General features: G+C 37.8%; 1 protein-coding gene across 3 annotated transcripts in view; it reads left to right on the top strand.

The window, feature by feature from the left end:
• ERCC6L2 (ERCC excision repair 6 like 2) overlaps window positions 1-23,877 on the top strand; it is an 83,679-nt gene that overhangs the window by 48,398 nt on the left and 11,404 nt on the right. For 2 of the 3 annotated variants that reach the window (XM_014561443.2, XM_006187320.3), the window contains exons 16-17: window positions 1,076-2,237; window positions 6,887-7,041. In XM_014561443.2, the coding sequence (XP_014416929.1) occupies window positions 1,076-2,237; window positions 6,887-7,041 (1,317 nt within the window). Of the gene's footprint in view, window positions 1-1,075; window positions 2,238-6,886; window positions 7,042-13,139; window positions 13,342-23,877 lie in introns of those variants that run through there. The other variant, XM_032477450.1, reaches the window with a different exon arrangement.

The following is a 23,877-nucleotide window of genomic DNA, read 5'->3' as shown; positions in this document are numbered from 1 at the left end:
AAACAAATATTTTTTTTTACTAAACAACAAACTAAACAAAGATAGCAGTCAATATGTGTTTAGGATTATTGAATCCAAACATCAGACTCATTCTCTGACTCAAGCAGATATTTTGAGTCCTGTGTCTTTTGATCTTTTGAGTAGTTTGTCATCGCACACAGTACAGAATCTATATTGTCATCATAAAGCCTTTTTAAAAGTAAAGAATATATGTAGACTTTAAAAAAAATTGTTGTTGCTGTTTTTTCTTGTTTGTTTTTAGGAATTTAACTATAAATTTATACAAACCCAACAACATAATGGGCTGTGGGATAACTCTGTGTTATGTTGTATATCACATATATGATATAACAGTATATCATATAACTGTATGATAAGTACATATAATGATAACTATGAATTTATACCACCCCTGTAAATTTATATCACCCAATATGGAGTAAATATTTATCCAAATTTATAGAAATACATGAATACCAAATGTTGGCAGAAGTATTACTGGATAATACTTTTCTCAAATCTTTTACTAATAAAGCCTCAGTTGTCAGAAACTGGAGAATCTATTTAGCTCTGACTGATGTGAAAGAAACATATTTGATAACAACAATATTTTCTTTATTTCTAGGGGGTCAAGAGTCTATCAAATCTTATTTGTAATCAGTTAGAACCATTTGCCAGTTGCAAACTCTTTACTTTAACTCCTACAGATTTGTTTTGTTTTTAAAGCATGATTGAAAGAGTAAGTTCTGTGCTTTTCACTTGGAGGCCAGAGCTGGTCTCTGCATCTTACAAGCTGACAGCTCTGCTCTGTGCTTTCCTTAGAAATAACTGATCACTTGGTGTTCTAGTTTAAATTTTCATTCATTTGGAAAGTTATTCAACTTGAAAAGAGAAAAGAGTATACCAGGCTGTAATATTAAATCTGTTAACGTTTGTTTATTAAATGTTGTAGTTACAGAAAATACGAAGTGATACACATCAATTATATGCCCAAATTTAATCCCCTTCCAGTGTGATGGATTTGATATTATTATCGTGATGTTTTCTAATATTTCTGTCATTGCTTCTTACATAGCCTGGAGGGCCTGACTGCCAACACAGAGGTCCAGAACAACCTGCAGAACCACTGGCAAAAGCTGCACGTGATCTCTGCAGTGAGTTTAGTGACGATGAATCGGTGGGAAACTCTACAATAAAGACTGCTAAGAACAAAGCATCAGACTCAAGTAAAACTTTAGGTTCTCCTGGACAGCTCACCTTACTCCAGTGTGGTTTCTCTCAATTGTTTGAGGCAAAATGTAAAGCGGCTGAGGACAGTGATGGAAGCAGTACCTCTGATGATGTGAGTTCTGATGAACAGCCCTCATGCCTTTCAACACAAGCCGAAGATGTGGGTTGTCAGAAAAGTCGAGAGTCTCTTGGTACTTTGAAACATCAGCAATTAGCTAACATCCTAAATCCAAATGAAAAATGCATTCTTGATAAAAGTAAGAAGATTTTAGAACAGAATATTTCTTCTGAGTCTGATGATGAGAAAAATTTTAAAAATACAGCTGACCACCGTTGCATCTTAGAGGATGTCACAGATTCAGAGGACAGTGATGTCATCTTTCCCACGCAGTATACAACTCAGAGAGTCCTTAAGAATAGTGTAAGATTTAAGCTACCTGTGGATGGATCTGAAGATTCTGAAACAGAAAACCCTGTAAAAGGAAGAAATAATGGGGATGATAGGAAGACCAATGTCAAAGGAAATGGACTAATTTCAAAACAATTAAATCCTGAGAACATGACCCTGAAATCTTTTCCAAAAAGAAAAGGAAGTAGCGATATTAGTGATGAATCTGATGACGTTGAAATTCCGTCCAAGTCAGGATTAAGAAAGCAAAGAGCTACTAGTTCTTTGAAGTTGAAGAGAAGAAAGGAAAATAAAAGGGAATTTTGCACTTTTCCAAAAACAATGAAGAGAACAGACCAACTGTGTGCAACAGCTAAAGACTGCAACTCTCAGACTATTGATGATTTTTCATCCTCAGATGATGATTTATCTGTTCGCCGTATCAGTTTCTCTAAACAGAATCATAGACCAAAATCTATAAAAGAGAGAATCAGTTTTTCTTCAAAATTGCCTGGTCATAAGAAGAACAGCACTTCCATACCAAGAAAACCAATGAAATTTTCAAACGAGAGCATTGTCAATCAAGAGCCCACGTGTGAATCAATGGATAAATTTTTAGGTAACTGCAAATACATTCTGAAAACTTTTCTTTACATATTCGTTTTGTGCAATCAGACAGTTCTGTAATAGATTCTTGAGTTAGATTGAATTAGCTCTACAACCAAGATGCTACCTTGAGACACCAATGAGGGAGTGGTTGGTGGCAGGATAAAGGGAAGACTAGACCTAGGTCAAGAAGAGAAGTTTCTCATCTACCCCAGGACCCCTTCCACGTGGCCCATCTGAATCACAGCCCCCCACCTCCATAAATACTAATTATTCTAACATCTTTGCGTTTTTATGGTTTTTGTCAAATGTGTATACATTTGATACAAATGTGTATCCCTAGACATTATAGTTTAGTCTCACTCATTAAAAAAAATTTTTAGATGGTTTATTTTAACGTATAGGATTCCACCTCTGTCTCTTTCATTTCTCTGAGGTTCATCTGTTGAAGAACCCAGGCCACCTATAGATTTCTACTTAATTTGCATTTTGCTGACTATGTACTCTTGGTACAGTTGGACATATTCCTCTTCCCTCTGTATTTCCTGCAAATGAGCAGTTGGCTTCTGACACTGTATCAAATCCAGTCCCTTTGACAAGACAAAAGTGTGTGACAAATGTTCGCTGGTTTCTCTCTTATGGTCTTGGCAGCCATTGATGCTTAATGCCTGTAACTATTCATTCAAAGCAGCAAAATGACAGTTTCTACTTCTCTTATTTATTTTTCATTTGTTAGTAAGGATGCTTCTGTAAGGAGATGCTTCTCCTCATCTGCTATTACTTACCCAGTGGTGCAATTCATATAGAGAAGGCAGGAAAAACAGTTTCTTATCAGCTTTTTGCATAGTAAGTTGACTTTCTATATGCTTAAAGGATGACCCATTCTTCTCTAAAATCGCTATGAATTATTGATTCAAACATATTTAATGGGTCCAAATCCATTTCAATTAATATTAATATTGAGGCTCAGTTAGCCCATCTTTGGATAGTGGGAGCCTTTGGACATGAGCATTTTGATTCATGAGATCTCTGACATGATGCTGATCATCTTTAATTGCAGGACGCTCCAGAACCATCTCATGCGTTTTCTGCCTGAGACCTAGAATCATTAATTTCTCCAAGAAGCCTTGGTTTCTTTTAGAGAGAAAGTGTGTTTGAAGACCACAGGCTGGTGCGAGGAATGACCAGTGCTACTATACTAGCTTGGTTGTTATTTCTGGGCCTTTTCAGTGGATAAATTATTTGTGTATATATGTATGTGTGTATATAATATATATGTACATATGTGTATTTTTACATGTTTTTTTTTCCTTTTCTTTTTTCCAGTAATTTTACTAGATTGTATTTTGGTGTTTGTCTTAGCGCAGGCTGCTGTAACAAATTACCATAGACTGAGTGGCTTACACAACATTTATTTCTCACAGTTCTGGAGGCTGGAAGTCCAGGATCTGGTTGCCAGTGTGGGTAGGTTCTTGGTTAGGACCCTCTTCCTGGTTTACACCTGGCTGCCTTCTTGCTGTGTCCTTACATGGCAGAGAGAGAAATCATCTCTCTCATGTCTCTTACTATAAGGGCACTAATCCCATTCATTAGGGCCCCATCCTCATCATCTAATTATCTCCCAAAGTCCTAACCACCAAATGCCATCACACTGGGGATTGGCTTCAACATGTGAATTTTGGCGGGGGTGCAAATATTCAGTCCAGAGCTGTCTGGATCAGTATTCTCATAGTGTAGCCTCAACTCAGTTTTTATTTCAGGAAAGTGTATTTGTACTAGTATTTTTAGTTACTTGTTCTAGCTCTTGTCTTCAGGAATTTCTGTCATTCAGATCTTCAGTCTTCTTTGTCTTCAGTGTTTGTCACATTCTCTTAAATCCTTTATCTCCCTTTCATTTCTTCTTTTTAAAGATTTTCTTCTATTTCTCATAAATCAGTATCTGTTATGTTTATCCCCTCTTAATGTTCCTTCTAGTTTATTCTTCATTTCTGATTTTTTTTTAAATTCCTAAATCTTTTCTGAGTTCTGCCTCTCATTTCTGAGTTATTCTAATTCTGATTTATGTTGTTGGTTCCTGTATTTTATGACTTTCTTAAAGTCTTTTACCTAATTTCGAAATCATTTATGATTTTATTCTGTTTTGTAAGCACATCTTTCTGGCATGTTTTTATTGTAGGATTATTACTTGCTGCTTATTCTCTTTTCTCTTACAATTTTTATGATACTTGACCCTCTTGCTCATTTTTATAGAAATTCTTTTCCTGGAATTTTTTTTTAATGACACAGAGTTTAGGAAACCTTTTCTAACTTCACAGAGATTCGTATCTGCTATTTGTGCACAGTGTTCAGGACTGTGGTGGGTTTCCTGTCCCTGCCCCTCTCCCCTGCTTTGCTCTAGACCTCCTCTTTCCCGCAGCCCTGTTCTTCCTCTCCTGCTCATTTTGACTCCATCTCAGCAGCTTTTCCTCATTGTATGGTCCTGACCTGGGAGCCCTTGTGGGTCAGTTTGGGGAGTTCTTAGGGCCAGCCTGCCCCAGCCTCTCAGGTCTCTTTCCACAAGCCCCCCGTACACAGCACTCAGCTTTAAAGAGTAGAAGACCTTCCCAGATCCAACTGCTGATCTCAGGTAGCCTGTGGTGCCAGGGTGTCCTCACCTCAGATCCATCAGATGCCACCCTGCTGTTTCCTTCTTCCTTCACCACAGAGACCCTGATGCCATGCAGAGTGTGTAGCTATTAGTGGCTGATACCCACCTTCTTGTATTTTAGGGCTCATGAGAGTGTCTTGTAATTTTATTTTGTTGGGAGTGTTGTCCTCGGCTTTTGGTTTTGTGGCTTAGTTACTGTTCTCATGTTCTCACATGAGGATTCAGAGAGATTGAAAATCTTTCCCTGCCACAATCTGCCGAGAAGCTGTGTAGTGACTTTTAAGAGTCAGCATTGCTTTCAAAAGTGTCTCATTCCCCAAAATTACCTGAAAGAATCTGATATATAGACAAGGATATTTTGATGTTAAAAACCTTAATGATTGTGTTTGATTTATTTACAAATCAAGCTTGCTTTTGTGGTTATTAGCAGCCTCATTTAAAAGTTCATTATGATACATATTTTGATACCCTTGTAACTAAGTGCCGGTTTCCCCTGTTATGTGAAAATAGAGCCTTCCTGAGTAGCTTTTCATAAGCCAAAATGGCACAAAGCAAAGAAGCAATTACCTTAGAAAACATCTTGTTCACAATTGCACAAAATAAATCCAGCTTAAGCCCAGATGCTCACAGACACAGCCCAAAGCTGTGACAGCTCGATGCGGAGATGCTGAGAGTCATTCCTGGGGAAGGAGCTTGGCGGTGCCCCTCCTGGGGCTGGGGAGTGCGCTGGCCCTGCAGCGGCTCGCTGCAAAACAAACACTGGACACTGTTGTCACTTTTTGCCCTTTTTCATAAAAGTGAAAAATCCTCTTTGGATTTCTTCCTCTGTGGAAACACGTGCTAATGGAGGTCTTTCAGAAAAGCTAAGTGGTAGAAAGCAAACTTTCAAGAGGCGGCGGACTATCCTTTGGTTTGCGTGCTGCGATTAGATTTTAGGTTTGAGGAGTTACTGCAGAAACTTCTTAAAAAGAGCGGCCAAGTTTTGGTCTTGGGTTTTTCGCCGTGTAAAAGGAGTCAAGAGCTAATGTGGGACTAGTTGCTATTTTGAATAATGCATCAGGTGTGTCACCAACATCTTAAAAATCTGCCTAAATCTTCCACCGGAAGAGTCCTTTTGAAGATTTTAAACTGTCACTCTATACATTACATGATATTTTGGAATTAAAGGAGAATATTCTCTTAGTTGCTCTGTTAGTCATCTTATGTGACATCTTGTTTTCTCATGATTGACAGTTCTGGCTGAGAGAGGTTCAGGACTGAAACAGCACAAGTGTTGAAGGTCATAATTGAGCTTCATTGCCAGAGCTGTTTGAGGGAGCTTTTATAGACCTCAGTTCTAGCCTTCTCTTTTATGACCACAATTTAAAAGTAAATTATAGGTGCCTAGAAGCAAAACAATAAAAAATGTAGCCATTTTTTAAACTTCTTCCAGATAAAAGCTGTAAGTTAATTTTTTTCATTTCCTCAGAGCCTCCAGATCTTGACATTCTCTGGGCATATGCACAGAAAAGACACGATAGAAACAGTAAAGCTGAACAAAGCCGTCCAACTGAAACTCCCTGGGCGTAAACCCCATGCTCCCGCTTCATCCCTGTAATTGCGTGCGTGCTTAAAGGCACAGATGAGACTAGAGCTTCTCTTTAAATGAGTAAACATTTTTTTTAAATCAACAGAGAAAACATATTCAGCCTTCCACTATGGCTTTTCTCTTGGCAAAACCCTTATTTCAACTTGAAATCTAAAAATTACTACCTCATCACAAAAGTCCTTACATTGATAAGAGAGAAAAGTCATCTCCAAGTTAACCTGGATCAGTATATTTGAACTCTTTTTCTATTCAATATCTTTATTTAAAGAATTCTGATCCTGACATCGAAACTGGACGTTTCCCTCAAGGTTTAAAAATAAAATAAGCATAACCTGTTTTAATGTATTGCTGATCATTTTTAAAGTGTACTTTGAACCATATTGCTTCATCATGCGGCATCACTTAACCAACGTCGATTGCCTCCTAGGTGGCGTTCAGGAAGTGGCTTATGTTCACTCAAACCAGAATGTGATCGGATCAAGCAAAGCGGAAAATCACATGAGCCGATGGGCAGCGCGTGATGTGTTTGAACTGAAGCAGTTTTCCCAGCTTCCCGCAAACGTAGCCGTTTGCACTTCTAAGGTAGGAAGAGCTTAGGTAATATCTCTTCTCATTTTAATCTCATTTTCCTCAGTAGGATCTTCTCTAAGTATTCCCTCAGAAGTACAAACAGGCCTGCAAGTGACGCATAAATAAGCGTAAAAACCAGTACCACTGGGGACACTGTCGTCACTCAAGATGTTTTATATTAAGAGCCAAATCTATATCGAGATGCCTGATATTGTTGAGTTGCTTAATAGTTTCCCTCAGTGAAAGTTTGCCAAAAATGAGGAAACTGAGGGAATCAGTTAAATCACAACCAAAACTACTTGTCTCACGTGGGGAAGGGAGAGTGTATCATTAGATTTCCTCCAAAATGTTTCATCTAAAATGAAGATGCACCCAAAAACTAACTCCATATAGAATTTATATTTTTAACAAAATATTTTTATAATGTTGTTAAAAGTAATAAATAACTTCTCTCAGCTCTTCTCATTTAAAATTGCTGTTATATAGAAACAAGGCTTTATATAAAAGTAGGTATTTTATTTACACATAATGCCTTTCATCAAAAGTTTTAAAAACTATTTTCTTCTCTTTGGCTTATTTTTTTTTTAATTCCTTAAAGCTAAGTGTCTGAGGAGTCATTTTTTTCTACCGCTTTTAGTGTAGAAATTAAAAATGTGTACTGTGTATAACAATGACGTTTTTGTTTCAAGTTAGCACTACTTTTAAAAATGAAGGGAGGGAAGGGCCTCTGAACTGTCAAACTGTCTTCATTTAGTTGTACTTCATCTGGTTTGACAAAGATTTGGGGCTGTCTTAATAAAATTAGAATACAAAATGAAGTTCATGACCAAAGAGAATAGGAGATAAACTGGAAGTTCAAGACTGGGGGAAAGTTAGAATGGAATTATATACGATATATTGTATCTACCTAGACATATGTTTTTTTAACTGACAGATTTGATTGAGTTTCCTGGTAGACGAAACAAAGGAAGTAAAAATATATGTAGTGTTTTTTCAACTAGAGCATTTGAAAATGTTGGGCAGTTTGGGTGGTCACAGTGACTGAGGGCCCAACTGGCATTAATGTCTGGAAGCCAGGGATACTAAATGGCTGTCCCCACTGGGGGGGGGGGGGGGACCCACATGCCAAGAACTGTTCTGCCCAAAATGCCATAACACCCTGCTGAGAAACACTGAGCTGAATGGTTGTCCTTAGAAAAAACAAAAATACCAGCTCTTCTAAGGAGGAGCAAGGCTTTTTTTTCCCTAGTGCTTAATTTGAAGAAAATTTGTCACCTGACGTTTTAAATGGGGACCATTGAATGATCTAGTCAACAGTCAGTTGTCTTATAATATCCTTAGAGTAAATGTAATAATGGACTTTGAAAGGCTGTGCTTTTAGCATTTTTCAACGTAATCCAAAGACACAATACCAAGACATAACTCATGAAAGCATTCTCTCGTGACTTAAGTATGCCACTTATTATATTTTCATTTGCTATACGAATATACCATATCTCAGCCAAAACTGTAGATGGCATCTCTACAATTTGACTACCTCGTAGGAACCATGTGAAAAAGATAGGCAGAAATATGCTGAGTTTGCTGGAAATTTGCTATATGAGAATGAAGAGCGTATCAGAATCTTCTAAACAGACAGCTGCTTTTTAATTAGGTTTTTTATTAAACCATGCCTTTTTTTCTTAACCATGCTCTTTTCCAAGCAAATTTTAATGTGAAAGGTCAGAAAACTTGGCAAACCATATAGTAGATGTTAATGAAATAATTTAACTAGATATTGGTTACTAGCTTATTCAAATATTTCTCAGAGAAGAAGTTTACAGCCATATGATATCTCCCAAAATGGACCAAAGAAGCAACCACTAGATAGAGAAGCAATGAAAAGCCCCTTTGGAACTGTCCCAAGGAAAGCTGTAAACATGAGAATGATGGAAGTATACTTTGCCTTATTTAATAGAGGGGTGGGGGGAACACGGAGGGAGTTCTTTTATCCTCACGTTAGCAATATCAGTAGTTTTCAGCATTTTTCAGCCCCGGTATTCTTGAGGTGGACAGCACAGTCTCATCAGAAACCTTGTCCCTTCATGGTGACTTTCAGAGTGAGGGGCACTTCTTACCAGGGAACAAATGGGAATAACCAGCCCTGGGGTTTCTGATATGCCCTTTGAGGCCATGTGTCTCTCCCATCACACAGAGACCGATTTAGTAGACCTTTCTCAGGAAAGATGAAGAAATCTGGTGTCTTAATGACTGAATCATGGTGGATATAAAATACTCAGGGACGTTTCAAAGCCACTAAGCAGGAGGTCCAATCCCATCACCAATGCCAGCAGGCCAAGAACAGTCTGTATCAAAATACTCATTTCAGTGGCTGACTTTTAAATCAGTACTTGGCACAGTAAAACTCTGACAGGCTAAGATTCCTTCTCTCAGACTGGACCTGTATCACTTAATACCTCAGGTTAATAGTATAGTTGTGCTTTAGCATCTTAAAAGCTGTAACGTGTCACCTATATACAGAACTCACTTAGAGGCGGCATTATAAACTTACCATTAAAAAAGAAGGTCTTGCTCTATGAAAACCAGAATTTTCAAAATAGATGGTCATCATACATATTTATGATGTTCTTCGGTGTTTCACCAACATCAAAAACTCAACCTACGATATTTTTGACGTAAAACTACAACGCCGGCACATACCTCATGCTTTCCTCCTTTTATTTTAATTAGAAAGAAATGAAAGAACTCATAATGAGTCTCACCTTCAGTTTGTTGAACTCTGTCATCTCCTAGAGGCAGAAGGACTTTCGATGGTTATTACCAGCCTGTGGCGTGGACTCTCTTCAGAATGTTCAGTTTGAATTGTAGCTCTGCCTCGTACTTCCTGTGTGACTGTGAAAAAGTTACTTACCTTCTCTATGCGTCAATTTCCTTATGCTTAAAATACAAGTAATTATACTTCTTACCTCAGAAGGTGGTTGTGATGACCAAGTGAGGTGATGCCTGTGCAATGCCCTGAACGGTACCTGGCACAAAGTAAGCACCCAGTGAATGTTAAGCATTGCTGCTACAGCCAGGGGATAAGACTGAGGTCAGGTCTCTAAGTCCCCCGGAGGGTGGGGATCAAAAAGGACAGATAATCTATAAACAGTTGCATGCAACCATCTTTAACACTAAATAAAAGACTGGGTGGTACTACTCCATATGGGGCTTTGGACTTTCTTCAAAAGAAAAAAAAAAAAAAAGAATGTTTTTGGTAGAATATTTTTCAAATTTCTATATGTGATTATTAAATTTTTGCTTATGAAAACAGTCAGTACTTTATAACTTGTATCAGTTTTATCCTTAGGATACTCTGTATTAGAGTGGAAGTTACTGGTTAACTTTTCTCTTTAAAGCTGATAGATTTATTTTCTGTTTAGATTGATCCGCTGAAGTGACTTCTAATTCATGATCTCTCCGTAGCTGCTGACAAGCAGTCAAATGAGTGGGACAGCACTGGGCCATCAAACTAGCCTTCTGCATCTCTGTACATAGCACTCTGAGTTCTCCTCATTATAATTCTTCTGGAAACTAGAAACTACTTTCAGTAATGTCAGGGAAGTGGAATGATGGTGGGGTCATTTTTCTCTTTTCCGAAAACTATTTGTAAAGGTGGTCAAATTAAGGATTTCTGAAGAGACTTTTAAACTAATGTTATTTTACACAGATGAGATATTGATGACATTTCAAAGCCATCTCACTGAATTTCTAAGGCAGAAAAAATGCTCACAGTCACTGATTTCATCATATCCAGTCGATAATACTTCAACACCTTTAATGAGTAAATCAGTGAAACACACCCCTGTCTTTGGTTAGAGATATGTATGTCACTCACTGAGAGGTTTTACAGCTTCAGTGCCGTGGTGGATGGCCATGGGTGAATTTGCAGTTTTGAAAAAACTTTTAAATGGTTATGGGAAGAACAGAGAATAAACTAAGCTGAAGGAAAATGGAGTGAGATGAAGGCAAAAAGACTGAGCCATGGTGTTAGCCTCTTCTTTGAGGTCTCCAAAAACCCCTGGACCATCCACCTGCAGTCCAGTATCTTTCATCTTGGGCTCACATCCAGAATCTTTCTGATGACTGAGAATTCTTCTAAGTACTTCATATCTGTCACCAAAGTTTTATTAGAGACCTTCATGTTTGGAGATTGTGTGTGGGTGTGTGTGTGCCTGCGTGTGGTCTGTGTGTGCGTCTGCAGCCAGATGCAGACACGGAGCCTCAGTTCCTAAGAAAACAAACCCTATTTATTTGTATGAAGGCAACACAAGGTTAACAGTGGCCACAATATGCAAGCATTTCACTTTTCAAAGAATACTGTAGTTGCGTCTAAGTGAGAGCCTTTAACTAAATTGCAAAGGATTATCCGAAATGGAAAACTGACAAAAGAGGAGGAATGTACACTGCAAATCGGAGATAAAAAATCCTACAGTCTTTCAAAGTTTCTCAGGCCTTTTGATGTAACTGTTGGTAACCAAAAATGACAAAACCTATGAATCCAATCAAATTCAACCATATATTAAGAAAAGTTCTTTTCCATGTTTCTTTTTTTCTTTTCAGTTGATACTTTTGTCAATTAATTTCTATTTGTTGGACATATTTTAATTAGATGTCTTGAATTAAAACCTATCTCTCCTAAAATAAATTTCTAATTAGATATTTTTTTAATTTTAGCAATATAACCTATATAAAATAAGAACTTGTTTAGCCCTCAATTCTGCATGACTATTTCAGACCATTTCTGAAGACAGCTTATTTTAAAAGATAACCAGAGGGAAACCCCATGCAATTTAGATTTAAGCTTAGACCAAAAAGAAATGTTTTAAATATTGGGAGGAACGGATAATACCTTTATTAGAGTTACTTTGTTCTTTGAATGTATGAAAGTATGTCACAGAACTTAGCTATACCTGTGTGTGATACGGTGCCACAGTTTTTCAATCAACTGCGTGTTTTCAACTTAAGTTTACTTAAAGTTTTCTGAAAAGAATTGTACAAAGACATCATTCAATTACGGATTAATCACTATGGCAACCAAGTCCTGGCGACTAAAAGGGGGAGGATATATTCTCCCCTCAGTTTCCTGCCAGCTGTCATAGTCAACCTTGGCTGCCTGAATCCAAGCCAAAATATAGACTGTGACCAACTCGAAGAAACTATATCTGTATTTTTATAAACTGGTACGAGTATCAGACTATAAAAGAAGACTTAATCCCCTGAATTGGATGACAGACACTTGGCACTCTTGCCAGTGTTTGACAGAGAAATAACGGGTCGCTTTGTAGTAAAACCTGGATTAATAGTAAACCCTTCTTTATGTTATTGCAGTGTGGTGTAAATGAGAGAACCAAGCATGCTGTCAGCCCGGGGCGGGGGTGCCCGGGGAGGAGAGTGCCTTTTCTATGACCAGTGCAGGTTTCAGCACTGTTCAGAATACTGTATATACAGAATGTTTTCGTAGTAAGAACTTCTCTTTCTTGTATTTGTATTCGATTGGCATTTTGTAGATTCCTCAAAGAAAGGATTTCCACTGAGCTATGGTGGATTTGATTGTAGCATGTTCATACAGCTTTGGGAGTCAGCAAGGAGGGACGGACTGTTTACAATGCGCAGACTCTGGGGAGATACAGCATTCATTAGCCTATTTTTCAGGATAGTGAGTGGCATGATGGGTTAAAGTAATTGTTCACAAATGACTGGTTTATGAAGTAGTCCAGTAAGTTAGGTTTATGGTTTCAGCATGTAACGGAATTAATTCTTACTGGGTGGGATTTTTTTATGGTCTTATCGTTTTTCTTTCTGTAGCTAGATGTTAAATTTTTGATGTCTGTATCAGAAAGTTATTCTTTCAAGTGATATTAGTAGAGATCGAGTTTTTTTATGTTGTGTGTGTATATGTGTGAAGTGACGTGGCCAGTGTTGGCATGAAAAAGGCTTTTGTGTTTCTATCTTTAGAGCTGGGATTGCCTCAGAAAGACAGTGTGTCATTTGTGAAGAACACCTGTCACCTGGTCAGAAGAAGGAGAATCAGGTGTTAACTGTAAACACGTAGACCTGTCCCCCTCCTTGCTGGTGGCCGCGAGAAGCTGTGGTACCCTTCCTCACAGTGATGTCACCAGGATTAATGGAGTAATGTCACTTAATGAGCTGATGTGTGCAAAACACATTCAACTCCTTGCAAGAAAGCCATAAATTTTCATTATTGTAATTGAGATTGTTGCTTATTGTAGGGGTGATGAGTAAATCTCTTTCTGTTACTCCCTGCAATGACCTGTTACTATTTTTGTTGTTAGTGGTACCAATAATTGAATAATACTAGAATACCAAGAAAGATACCTAGTCCCGTCCTCTCATTTTATAGATGGACCCCCCCCCCTTGAACTGTGCCTGATTTATCATCAAGAATACCATACAAAACACTGTATCTGATAGGAATTATAAGCCAATTTGATAGTGAACTAAACTGGCAAAAATAATCTTTGCCTATTAGGAAGTAGCTTGATTCTAACTCTTCTCCCACTGGTCATCGTTCCAAGTGCACAGAAGATTGATCTGGCTTTTTCTGAACGATTTCTCCATTTAGAAAACTTGGAAGATTCTCACTAGTCGAAAAACACTATTTCTTCAAATAATGCCTTCTAAGTAACAATATAAAAGCTTAGAGCTGTAAGGCCCCGCTGAACTCTGACTGACTCCACCTAATGACTTAAAGAATGTTAAGCACTTAACAGCCCTTTTCAAATTTTATTTTATCCCTCTATGAAAACCGTGCTATCAATTGGACATGGCCACTTCATGGCACACCTATCGCCATCCATCCGAGAATCCTGCCTCTGCACACGTATGGATTCTTGACTTTTGTAGGACAAGTAAAGCAAAGTCATAAAGTTAGGGAGTCACAGTTTTTGGAATTTGAAGGATTCTTGGAGACTATTTAATGCAAACGTGCTACTTTACTGATTGTTTTAAATGAGAGGGTGAGTGGCTTCTTCCGGGCTCAGCAGTGGCAGTCAGCTCAAATCCCTGGAATCTTTGATCCTTCTGTCTTCTCTTGAGCTTTTCCCTCAGTTCCTTTGGTTTCTTTTCTTTTTTTTTTTTTTTTTTTTTTTTTTTTGGAGATTTTACTGTTTTTATTCCATTTTACTCTTCCAATATGACAAATCAGTCTAGTTTTCCAAGATAACTTGCCTGTAAAGAATTAGGCTCAATTTAGCAGTTAAACAAAAAATTCAAGTGGACTGAATGAATCTTTCCCTTTAAAAAATTTTTTTTGATGGTTAAAGCTGTCCGGACTCAAGAAATACAGTAAGACTGTTGCCACTATCTACTCTGCCAATGATATTTTGGCAAAGGCATGATTTTTTAACCTTTTTTCTTTTTATTTATGCTTTTTCTCTACCAGAAATAACCTTCAGCCTTACTTTCTAACCTCCCAAATCTCCAGACTTTTCGGCATGTACCTTGGATGTAGCACCTCTTTCCACAAAGCCTGCCCCAGTTCCTCCCTAAGCTACAAGTAAGCTTTTTTCTAATAAAACTCTGGACTTCAAAACAGCAGGATGCATCTCTGATTCAATTTGATCATTCTGAAGACCTAAAATACTGTCTTGCTTATAATTGATACCTGCTGAATGAATTTAGGTTTTCAGTTGTTGTCAGGGTGCGATGAACCTCATCACTATTATGTTCTGAAAAATTTTAAGTGGTTTAAAGTATCTTTTCCGTGAACAACTTTCACAGTTTTCCTGAAAATTCTCTGGCGATGACTTGACGTTGTTCAGAGCTACTACTGAATATATTTACTCTGCCTGAGAAAGGAGGCCCTCCTCATCTGAATTAAGAGTATCCTCAGGTTTGCCTGGCATTCATGGTCTTCAGTAAATTTACTCAGTCTGCACCTCCAACCATGTCATCTACTGTCCGATCCACTCCAGATGGACCCAGTTTGAGTTCTGCTTCCTCCATAAAGCCTGAGTCTTTGGAGATCACTCTCTTCGAAGCTCCTTTCACGCCCATTCTCTGGGCCAGTCATTACTGTAGACATGGCGGACCCCATGTTAGTGTTTACTCTCCTCTTCTGTATGTTACAAGTTGCTTAGGAATCAGGACCATGGATACACTTTCATAATAAGCTCCAGCGCTTAGCAGCAGGCAGCACAGAGTGGAAGGTCAGAGAACATTTGTTACTGGTAATTCCTGCAAGAAAGTGCTGCATAAGGCAGATCCCCCCAACCATTTTCACTATGAGTAAAGGCGTCTTGACTCTTAGCTCCACAAGTTATCAGTGAAGGGGATACTCTGGCAGGTAATGTAAACATGTTACTCATTTTAGAGCAGCATCAATGCTGGTACCCTTCCTCTTCACTCATTATCTGTCATCTGTTGACCATCACCCTGGTACAGGAAACCCACCCAAGAAGGGAAAGCATGGAGAATGGTGAGCTTCCTCATCTAGCAGTAACAAATCTTGACAGTCACTCTATCTTCCAGTTCTGTGAAATATCTTACTGTGTTTCTTTTCCCTGGCACACAAGGCCTGTCTCAGTTTGGTGCTAGCCTGCTTTTCCAGTCGCATTCCAAGACACTCATTCAGGATTATCGACACCAGCTCTGTGCCAGGCAGTGGGCCAGACCCTGGGCATGTAAAGATGGACAGGCTCTTCCTAGTCAGCCTTTAGTTTATGAGTTAGTCTCCAAGCACACCATGGCCTTTTACCCTTCCATGCCTTTGCTCCTATGGTTCTTTTGTTTCAAATTCCACTTCACCTGTGTCTGCCTATCGAACTCCTACCCCTTTATCATCAGTGACAGCTCTCCCCAGTCTTCTCCAAAGCAGTATAAGTGTCTTCCTCAAATTCATCTTTACTTATTTCTGCGTGTGTGTGTGTGTGTGCGTGCATGCACACACACACGTGTACGTGTGCTATAGCACTCATCACATTGCATTGTGTGCACTATACATATGTCAACAGGATGCTTTCAGCTGCAAACAGTAGAGTTACCATCTAAAAATTGCCTGTCTAATAGGTCATTGAGCTATTTCACATAACGGCAAGTCTGCAGGGAAGCATTTCCAGGTTTGGTGCTACAGTTCAGTGACGTCGTAAGAATTCAGGCTCTCCCATTTTCTGTCCCACTTTCCTTAGTAAGTTAACTTTCAGTCCCATGAAGCCTTTTGCCTCGTGCTGCAGGATGACTACTGCATGTCAAGAACTTACTTCCTCATACAAATGTATCCAAAGACAGGAAGGTGTGGTTCTCATATATTCTCCTTCTGCTGGGGGAGGAAAGTCTTTCTGGCAGAACGTAAGTGGCTTGACTCATCTTGGTTTATCCCCTAAGAACTGAGAGAGTAATCCACCTCCCCTGAACACACTTCGAAGAGAACCTCCATTTGTTCAGACAACGAAGAGGGAGGCAGGGGCTGTTGGTAGGCCATGAGCAGTGTCTGGCACTGGATTCCTGGTTAGACTGTTGAAGCTCTTTTGCATTTGAAACTGAATCTTCCTCTATCTTTTATTCCCAGGACCTAAAATAGTCCCTGCTACATAGATACTCAGTTAGAGCTTACTGATTGTAATTGAGTTTCTCGTAGACACTAGAAAGACTCTATCAATAGAAATGTGAAGAATTACTCTAACTTATTAGTATAAACATGAGTTCTTGTGTGGTGTGTTGGCTTTAGGCAGGATAAACACGTCTGAACTGTGACCCTTGATCTAATATGGAAGTTGTGATATTTTTGCAAATTTGCTGATGAAGATAGAATCCCTTTTAATATAATCAAAGTCAGCTCTCGTCCCATTTATGGCAGAATTATTGGTTAAGTTGATGTTTTTTATTAAACGTGTCAGTTATCCTGTAACCAAGTTACCATCACAAATTTTAATTAATCCATGAACAGTTTTCACGACTGTTTCACATTAACTGCTTCAAAATGGAATTGGAAAGCCACGTCCTACTTTTATTCTGTATTTAAGGCTGTCCTGTTACTGTGGCCAGGTGAAAAAATGGATCCCTTAAGAGAAAGAACTTTTCACTTTGTTCAGAAAGATTATTCGGGCCACTCATATTTCCCACCACATACTTGCAGCAAAAGAAAACTAATTTTAGTTTCTCTTAAGAATATCCTGATGCATCAGTAAAAATTACTAATTTTATTAAATCTCAATCTTGAGAACTCTTCTTTTTAATATTCTGTTTAATGAAATAGGAAGTGTCCACAGCACTTGTGTAATTGAACTGCACACTGAACTAGCCACTTTTTTTTTATGGAATGCAGTTTGTACTTGGAAGAGTGACCAACAGACAAACTATGGTTATTAAGATTTGTGTAGTTGGTAGATATTTTCTATCACTTCAAGGGAAACAACAGACTTGTTGCCAGGCATAAAATTCAGGCTTTCAAGTGAAAAATTAAAATATTGAAAAATTTGTATCTGCCACCATGACCCCTTCCCGATATCTAAAAATTTTTCTGATGCAATAGGTGGTGATAACAATGAATACGATCCTTCAGTGTTGTATGATTGAATGTGTCAACATTTTCAGGATCCACATAACTCAGTTAATCAGCATTTTCCAAATGACTAGTGAATGATATTACAAAATTATGCAAGGGGGACAAAATTCAGCCAAAGTACGAAATATACTGATGCATTTTAATTTTAACAATATAAAAATCTTATTTATATAGTTTTGGGTATTACATGAAACTAACCTTAATTGAATTCTGATAAAGAATTAAAAAAAGAATATTTACAGTTATCTGAAAAGCCTGTGAAAATACTGTCCCCTTTCCCAGCTACGTGTCTGTATGAAATAGCAATGTTGCAACAGATTGAATGCAGAAGCAGATATGAGAACCCAGCTGTCTCTTATTAAGCCACATATTAAAGACACTTGCAAAAGTATAAAACATAGCCACTCTTCTGGCTAGTTTTTCATTTGTCTGTCTTGGGGAATATAAACTTTTTTTGGTTGTTGGTAAAAAGTTATTTAAGCTAACATGTATAGCTTATTGTTGAATCTTTCAAACTTTGAATAGCTGTAACCCACATGAAACAAAATCTCTTAGGGACCCTCAGTACTTTTTAAAGTGTAAAGGGTCCCAAGACCGAAAATTTTCAGACCCTATGAACAGGGTCACCCGATCACCACATTCAGCTCCAGTGGAACATACTTTCAGTTGGCCTTTCCCAAGTGAAGGCTTTCCTGCCTCTTTCATGATTCAAGAAAGCTCATCATAATAGTAGAGAGTGAAAATGATACAGTTAAAGGAAATCCCTTGTAATTTACTAAAAAGATGACTCATTCACAGATTTCCACACTTTATTATTAATAATGATCTGCGTCAAACTTTACAACTAGTGCGATGTCCAGGTGTCATTTGTGGCAGGGTACTCGGAACGTCCCTCCCCTAGACACTGGAGGGTCATCAGTGGCCTTGGAACTGAATCGGCCTGCACAGAAGCCTTGGCGTACTCCAGCTGGAGGCCTGGCGGAAGGAAGCGAGGGCCTAGGCCTCCCGTGGGAAGTGCCAGCCGCTGGGAAGGCAGGCCGGGGCGGGCGCCTGCCAAGAGAGACTTTCATTACATTTTTTTCCATCAGTACCACCCTTCCGTGATCTTTTCACTGACAGGTACTATTTAGTGTAGGGCATTCAAGTCGTCTTTGGAGGCATTTTTACAGTAATATAAATAATGCATATAAAGGTTTACAATTGAGCCAGGGCTGTAAGATGCTAAAGACCTATTCATTACTACTTCTTAGAGATCTTAAAAAGACTGGTAGAATTGTGGATTTTAAATATGGAAGAGACTGATGGGAGTCCCAGATCCAAATTTTTACCCCCTGGATCCTGAACGCCACATCCCTCATTATCTCTCAGGATAATAAGGCTCAAAAAGATTTAAAAAAAAAAAAAACCTTCCCCAAATTTATATAGTAAGTGACCGAGTAAGGCCTGGACCCCAGGGCTTGTGGTTTGCTGAGTCCAGTACTCAGACAGCTACCCCTCAAAGGCCCTGGATCCTGCTCTGTCCTTTGTCTGGAGGAGATATTAAAGGGAACTTACTCTCTGACCACCGTCCCGTGAAGGACTGAGGATTTATTAGCAAACGCTCCTTGTTGCTTTTTTTTAAAGGTCATTGCCACCGTCTCACCTGGCCCTTTCCCACAGGTTGACCTCTGTGGCAGTGCCTTCAGGGTCACAGTTCCCAAGGAGATGGGGTTTTTATATTTCCGTTTGTAGTATGTGCCCCACAGTATTCACCTGTACTCCCAACACCTTATCACTTTGTTCTTTTAGATAGATGGGTTTCTTGGACAATGGGAAATGGACTGTTGTGCATAAAAAAGGAAGGTAGGCTTGGAACAGCCCATATAAAGTTGTCCTTCTGTGGTTCAGTCAGAAAGCAAAGTACTTTCAAAAAGAAAAGACATGTATATATAAAACTGAACTGTAACGATTACTCCTTCTAGGAGGAAAACAGAACCACCGTAACGTACAAACTTTAACCTCCCCCCACCCCCCCAAAAAAAGTTTTGGGTTTGAATCTAAGTGTTTGCTTTTTCAGATTTGAATGACATATTTAAACATATGCAGAAAATTATACTTCAGTGTATATTTGTGGTGGGTCCTCTAACCAGCTGGCTTTTCTCCAGAGGCTGAGTGAAGGCAGTTCAGGGGTAGCTCACAGTTGCCTTAGGTTTTTGTTGAGTATTGGAAAACTGCATTTACAGTAATTTTTCCTGCCTCCAGGCAGAAATCTTGAACGATTACTTCGAGGACAGGGGATTTTTCACACTTGTGGAAAGATCCTTAAAAGTTTTTGTCCTTTTAGACTCTCAGATGCCATCTGAGTGAATTTATTTACATGTGCTGTATGTTTTTATAATACTCCTGATTCCTTGTTTTGCAAAGACAAGCAAGTTTATGACTTTTTATGTGTTTACGGGGTTTGGCCCTTACCCAAAGAGGGATTTCTTTGTCATCTTTTGTTTGAACAGATGTGTAAACAAAAGCAATGTTGCCTCTCAGACTTCACTGTTTAAAGTTTAGTGAAGAAAAAAATAATAAAAGAGCACTTGGTTCTTTCTTTCTTTCTTCTTTCTTTCTTCCTTTCTTTCCTTCTTTCTTTCTTTCCTTCTTTCTTTCTTTCCTTCTTTCTTTCTTTCCTTCTTTCTTTCTTTCTTCCTTTCTTCCTTCCTTCCTTCCTTCCTTCCTTCCTTCCTTCCTTCCTTCCTTCCTTCCTTTCTTTCTTTCTTTCTTTCTGTCTTTCTGTCTTTATGGCAGAGTTGGTATGATCAGGCCAATGTGAGGGCCTTTGGCTACACAGTGTGCCCACGTGTGGTGGTGACCACAGCATGGCTTATGAAGCTCTGTGCTGTTCTCAGGAACAAGGTGTAAACCGGAGAGCTTTTCTTGTGATGGGCAGATCCTCTGGTGATCTTAGACTCCAGACTTAATTAATCCTTCCACTCAGGCTTCTCCGTGGGTCAGAGCCATTGGAACCTTACAGTACCTTTGAAAATCTCCCTGTTTCCAATTTTCTCAGTGACTAATCAAGCCTACTCACCTGGTTATGGAAAAAAACAGTGAATGTGGCTATTCATTATACACTGCACTTTGTTCTAGGTATGCTCTGGTTTCTAGAGAAACCAGCTAAGCAAACCAGCAGCGAAAATTGCTTAATAAAGGTTTCACTAAATGCCAGTAGCCTCCCAGGGACAGGTTACCCATCCTATCCGGCTGTTCTTCACTCTACATTGTCCCCCTCCACACTTCCTCTAATCCGTGGCGGGTACAGATGAGCAGGGGAGAAGGAATCGGCATTATGTGCACTGGCTATGGCTGTGTCTCTGGCAATTAGCCCTGATGAGGTTTAGAAAGATGGCAGAGATTACCATAGTGTTTCTCCTGCCAAAATGGGAACTAGAGGCTATTCATGGTTGTTTTTGAAACTCACTTCCCTGGATTGTGTTTCATGCCCCATTTGTTACAGGTGCGTGGGTTTGGGAAGGACTGATTCCTAGCAAGTTTTCTCATCTCCTTGATATTCCTAGAGTTGTTTAGTAATTTACCTCCAAAATTATCTTTTACTTCAAAGACTATTAATAGAAAGAGGTTAGTTTTTTTTTCTTAAACATTCTCTGCACTATTCCAGTGAAGTTTCCAAGTATATAAAGATAAATTTCATATGTAGCAGAGTAAATAGAAAAATGTTAATGTAATCATATGGCTGTGAGGTAGGGTTAACAGTCCCCCATTTCCCGTTTCTCAGTACACTGACTTTACTGTCTGCAAACTTCTTTAAGAGTCAGTTTTTTTTTATTCTTTCATACTGAAAATCTATATATACCTCATCATCTTTTTCAGTTATGCCTTTCAAAAAAATAACTATTGGTTCAATAAAAAGAATGCAGTTTGGTTCAGGGCTAATGCCTTGAAATACAGACAGTACACTTTGAGTTTAAAGGAAGAAGAAAGTATTTATTATCAAAAGCCTTTTGATGTCTCATACTATTGGCCTAAAAATAAGAAACTTTCCTTCTAGAACCAATATAAACCTAAAACTTTACAGTAAGAAATAAGTTGTATAGAATTACATACAGTTGACTAGGTCTAGTGTAAATTCATTGTGACTATTCTAAAAGAAGGAATTTTTCCCTATGAAAGTGACCTCTTATTTAATATAATTCTACTGTATATTTATTACAACTTAAAATTACATCTTTTATTTTACAAAATGTATACTTTATACATTCTAAATAGTAATTTTTATGATGTACTTTCAAATATATTTTACAGAGACAATAGAAAAATGAATAGTGATTTTATAACTTTATCAAAATTCAGTTGAAGCAGATATTCATGATATATTGTGAAGCATAGGGAAATACAGCCTTAGTTTTGTAATAACTTTAAATGGAGTATAATCTTAAAAAATATTGAATCACTACTGTTGTACACCTAAAACTAATATAATATTGTAAATAAACTTCAATTTAAAAAGCAGATATTCATGAAGTCTTTGAAGTGAGCCATTTCCACATTAAACATTTAATTGTGGATAGGTGAGGAGACTTATTTTGGCCAAAATATATTAAAACAATTACCATTTATAGAGCTAATACATATTTAATGTTTCCGTTGAATTAAACAATTTTTTATATTCTGAATTTTATTTTTAATGACAAATACTTTTGTAACAATATGATATTATGTTTTAAATTTTTAATTATATGTTAGATGAGGACTTACATAATTAACTGTGGCCCACCTTTTACCTTTTTAGAGCTGTTTAACTCTGGTCTGAAGGGAGAGTGGTTTTCCCCTCCTTTTTCAATTTTCAACTGACTGCTCCATGTAGAACATGTATGTCCAAAGGAGGAAGACACAGTACTACTCATAAATCAGGATTGTTATTTCAGTGTTCTTTGATAAATTCAGCTTCTTAAGTAACCCCACATTTCCATTCAATTAATCTCATCATCAAATGGATCTTTTAACTGTATTTTTACATTATCTAGAAATGATTACTGCATGATTTACGCCTACTAAGTTTTATTTCTAATGAAGATTCCATAAGTTGAATTTGATTTTTTCATTAAAATCCCTAACAATACCTAATAATTTATGGAAATAATCATGAACATAGCAATTACTTACTTATATATTATACTCTTAACCACGGTCAAGCTTTCTAAAATACTTATTAGACATTTTATATTATACAAATACTATACAAAGTTCTTATCTTCATAATTTCTTCCTTATTATGATAGCCATGGACCTTAAGATGAAGGAAACCTTCATAAAAATCACAGAGTATAGTATAGATGTCACCTCAAAGCAAATCTTGGATAATTTTGAAGAAATTTTTAAAGAAAATGTTAGGAACAATTAGGGGCTTTTGCAGAAACTGGGATCTCTGCTTTTTTTCATGTTATGATCTCAAAATTACCTATCAAATACAGACATAGTTTTCCAGTTGTTGGCCATTCTCTTGTCTGGGGGAAAGACGAGTGGATTTATTTTGCTGTCTTGAGCCAGCAGTCTCATCTGCTACCATAATGTTAAGGAGCAACAGTATTATCTCTTAAATTCCTAGCCCAGGTCATTTTACTGAATTTTTCATCACTTGACCCTTCATTACTGTTGCCACTTCCTAGTGTGGCCTCAGTGTCATGTGACTTCCCAGCTTTGACGTAAGTGGTAATGAATGAGTTTGAGTCTAATTTTACATAATCTAGAATCTTTTCATGTTGGCCACAGGCTTTATAATAAATTATAATTGTCATTCCAATTGCAGCTGCGCTATGGCACCATTTTCCTTGTATCAGCTATTGTAAAAGTACTATTTTACTATAAAATAGTGAAACCAGCTTTTATAACAAGAGCACCAAAATGTTCATTAAATTAATTAATAAGCAAAATTTTGCCACAGCCTTGTTTCAACTACCCTACTAAACTGGAAATCTGAAACTAGGTAGTTTTTTTTTTTTTTTTTTAATAAAAGGACATTGAGCCTATGTGAGAGAAGAATGCTTTTCTCTTTTTGTTATTGTCTAAAATAATCAAATTTTAAAGTGTAGAATATTTGGCATAAGTTAAAGATCCACATGTCTGATAGCTGTGATTGGAAAAGCTGAATTTTCCTAAAGAATTTTTTAAACAGATGTACGAAAAAATATTCTGTTCAAAATGTGAGCTTTGTAATACTGCCAGGGTCAGAAAGACCCAGATTAATCATGTAAATAATTGAAAAATTGCCATTGCCTGGCATGATTTCTCCATGAGTT

The sequence above is a fragment of the Camelus ferus genome, chromosome 4, assembly GCF_009834535.1.
Source record: "Camelus ferus isolate YT-003-E chromosome 4, BCGSAC_Cfer_1.0, whole genome shotgun sequence".
Classification (NCBI taxonomy): Eukaryota; Metazoa; Chordata; class Mammalia; order Artiodactyla; family Camelidae; genus Camelus; species Camelus ferus.
Note: the sequence above shows the minus strand (reverse complement) of the source record. Positions and strands in the feature narration are given on the sequence as shown.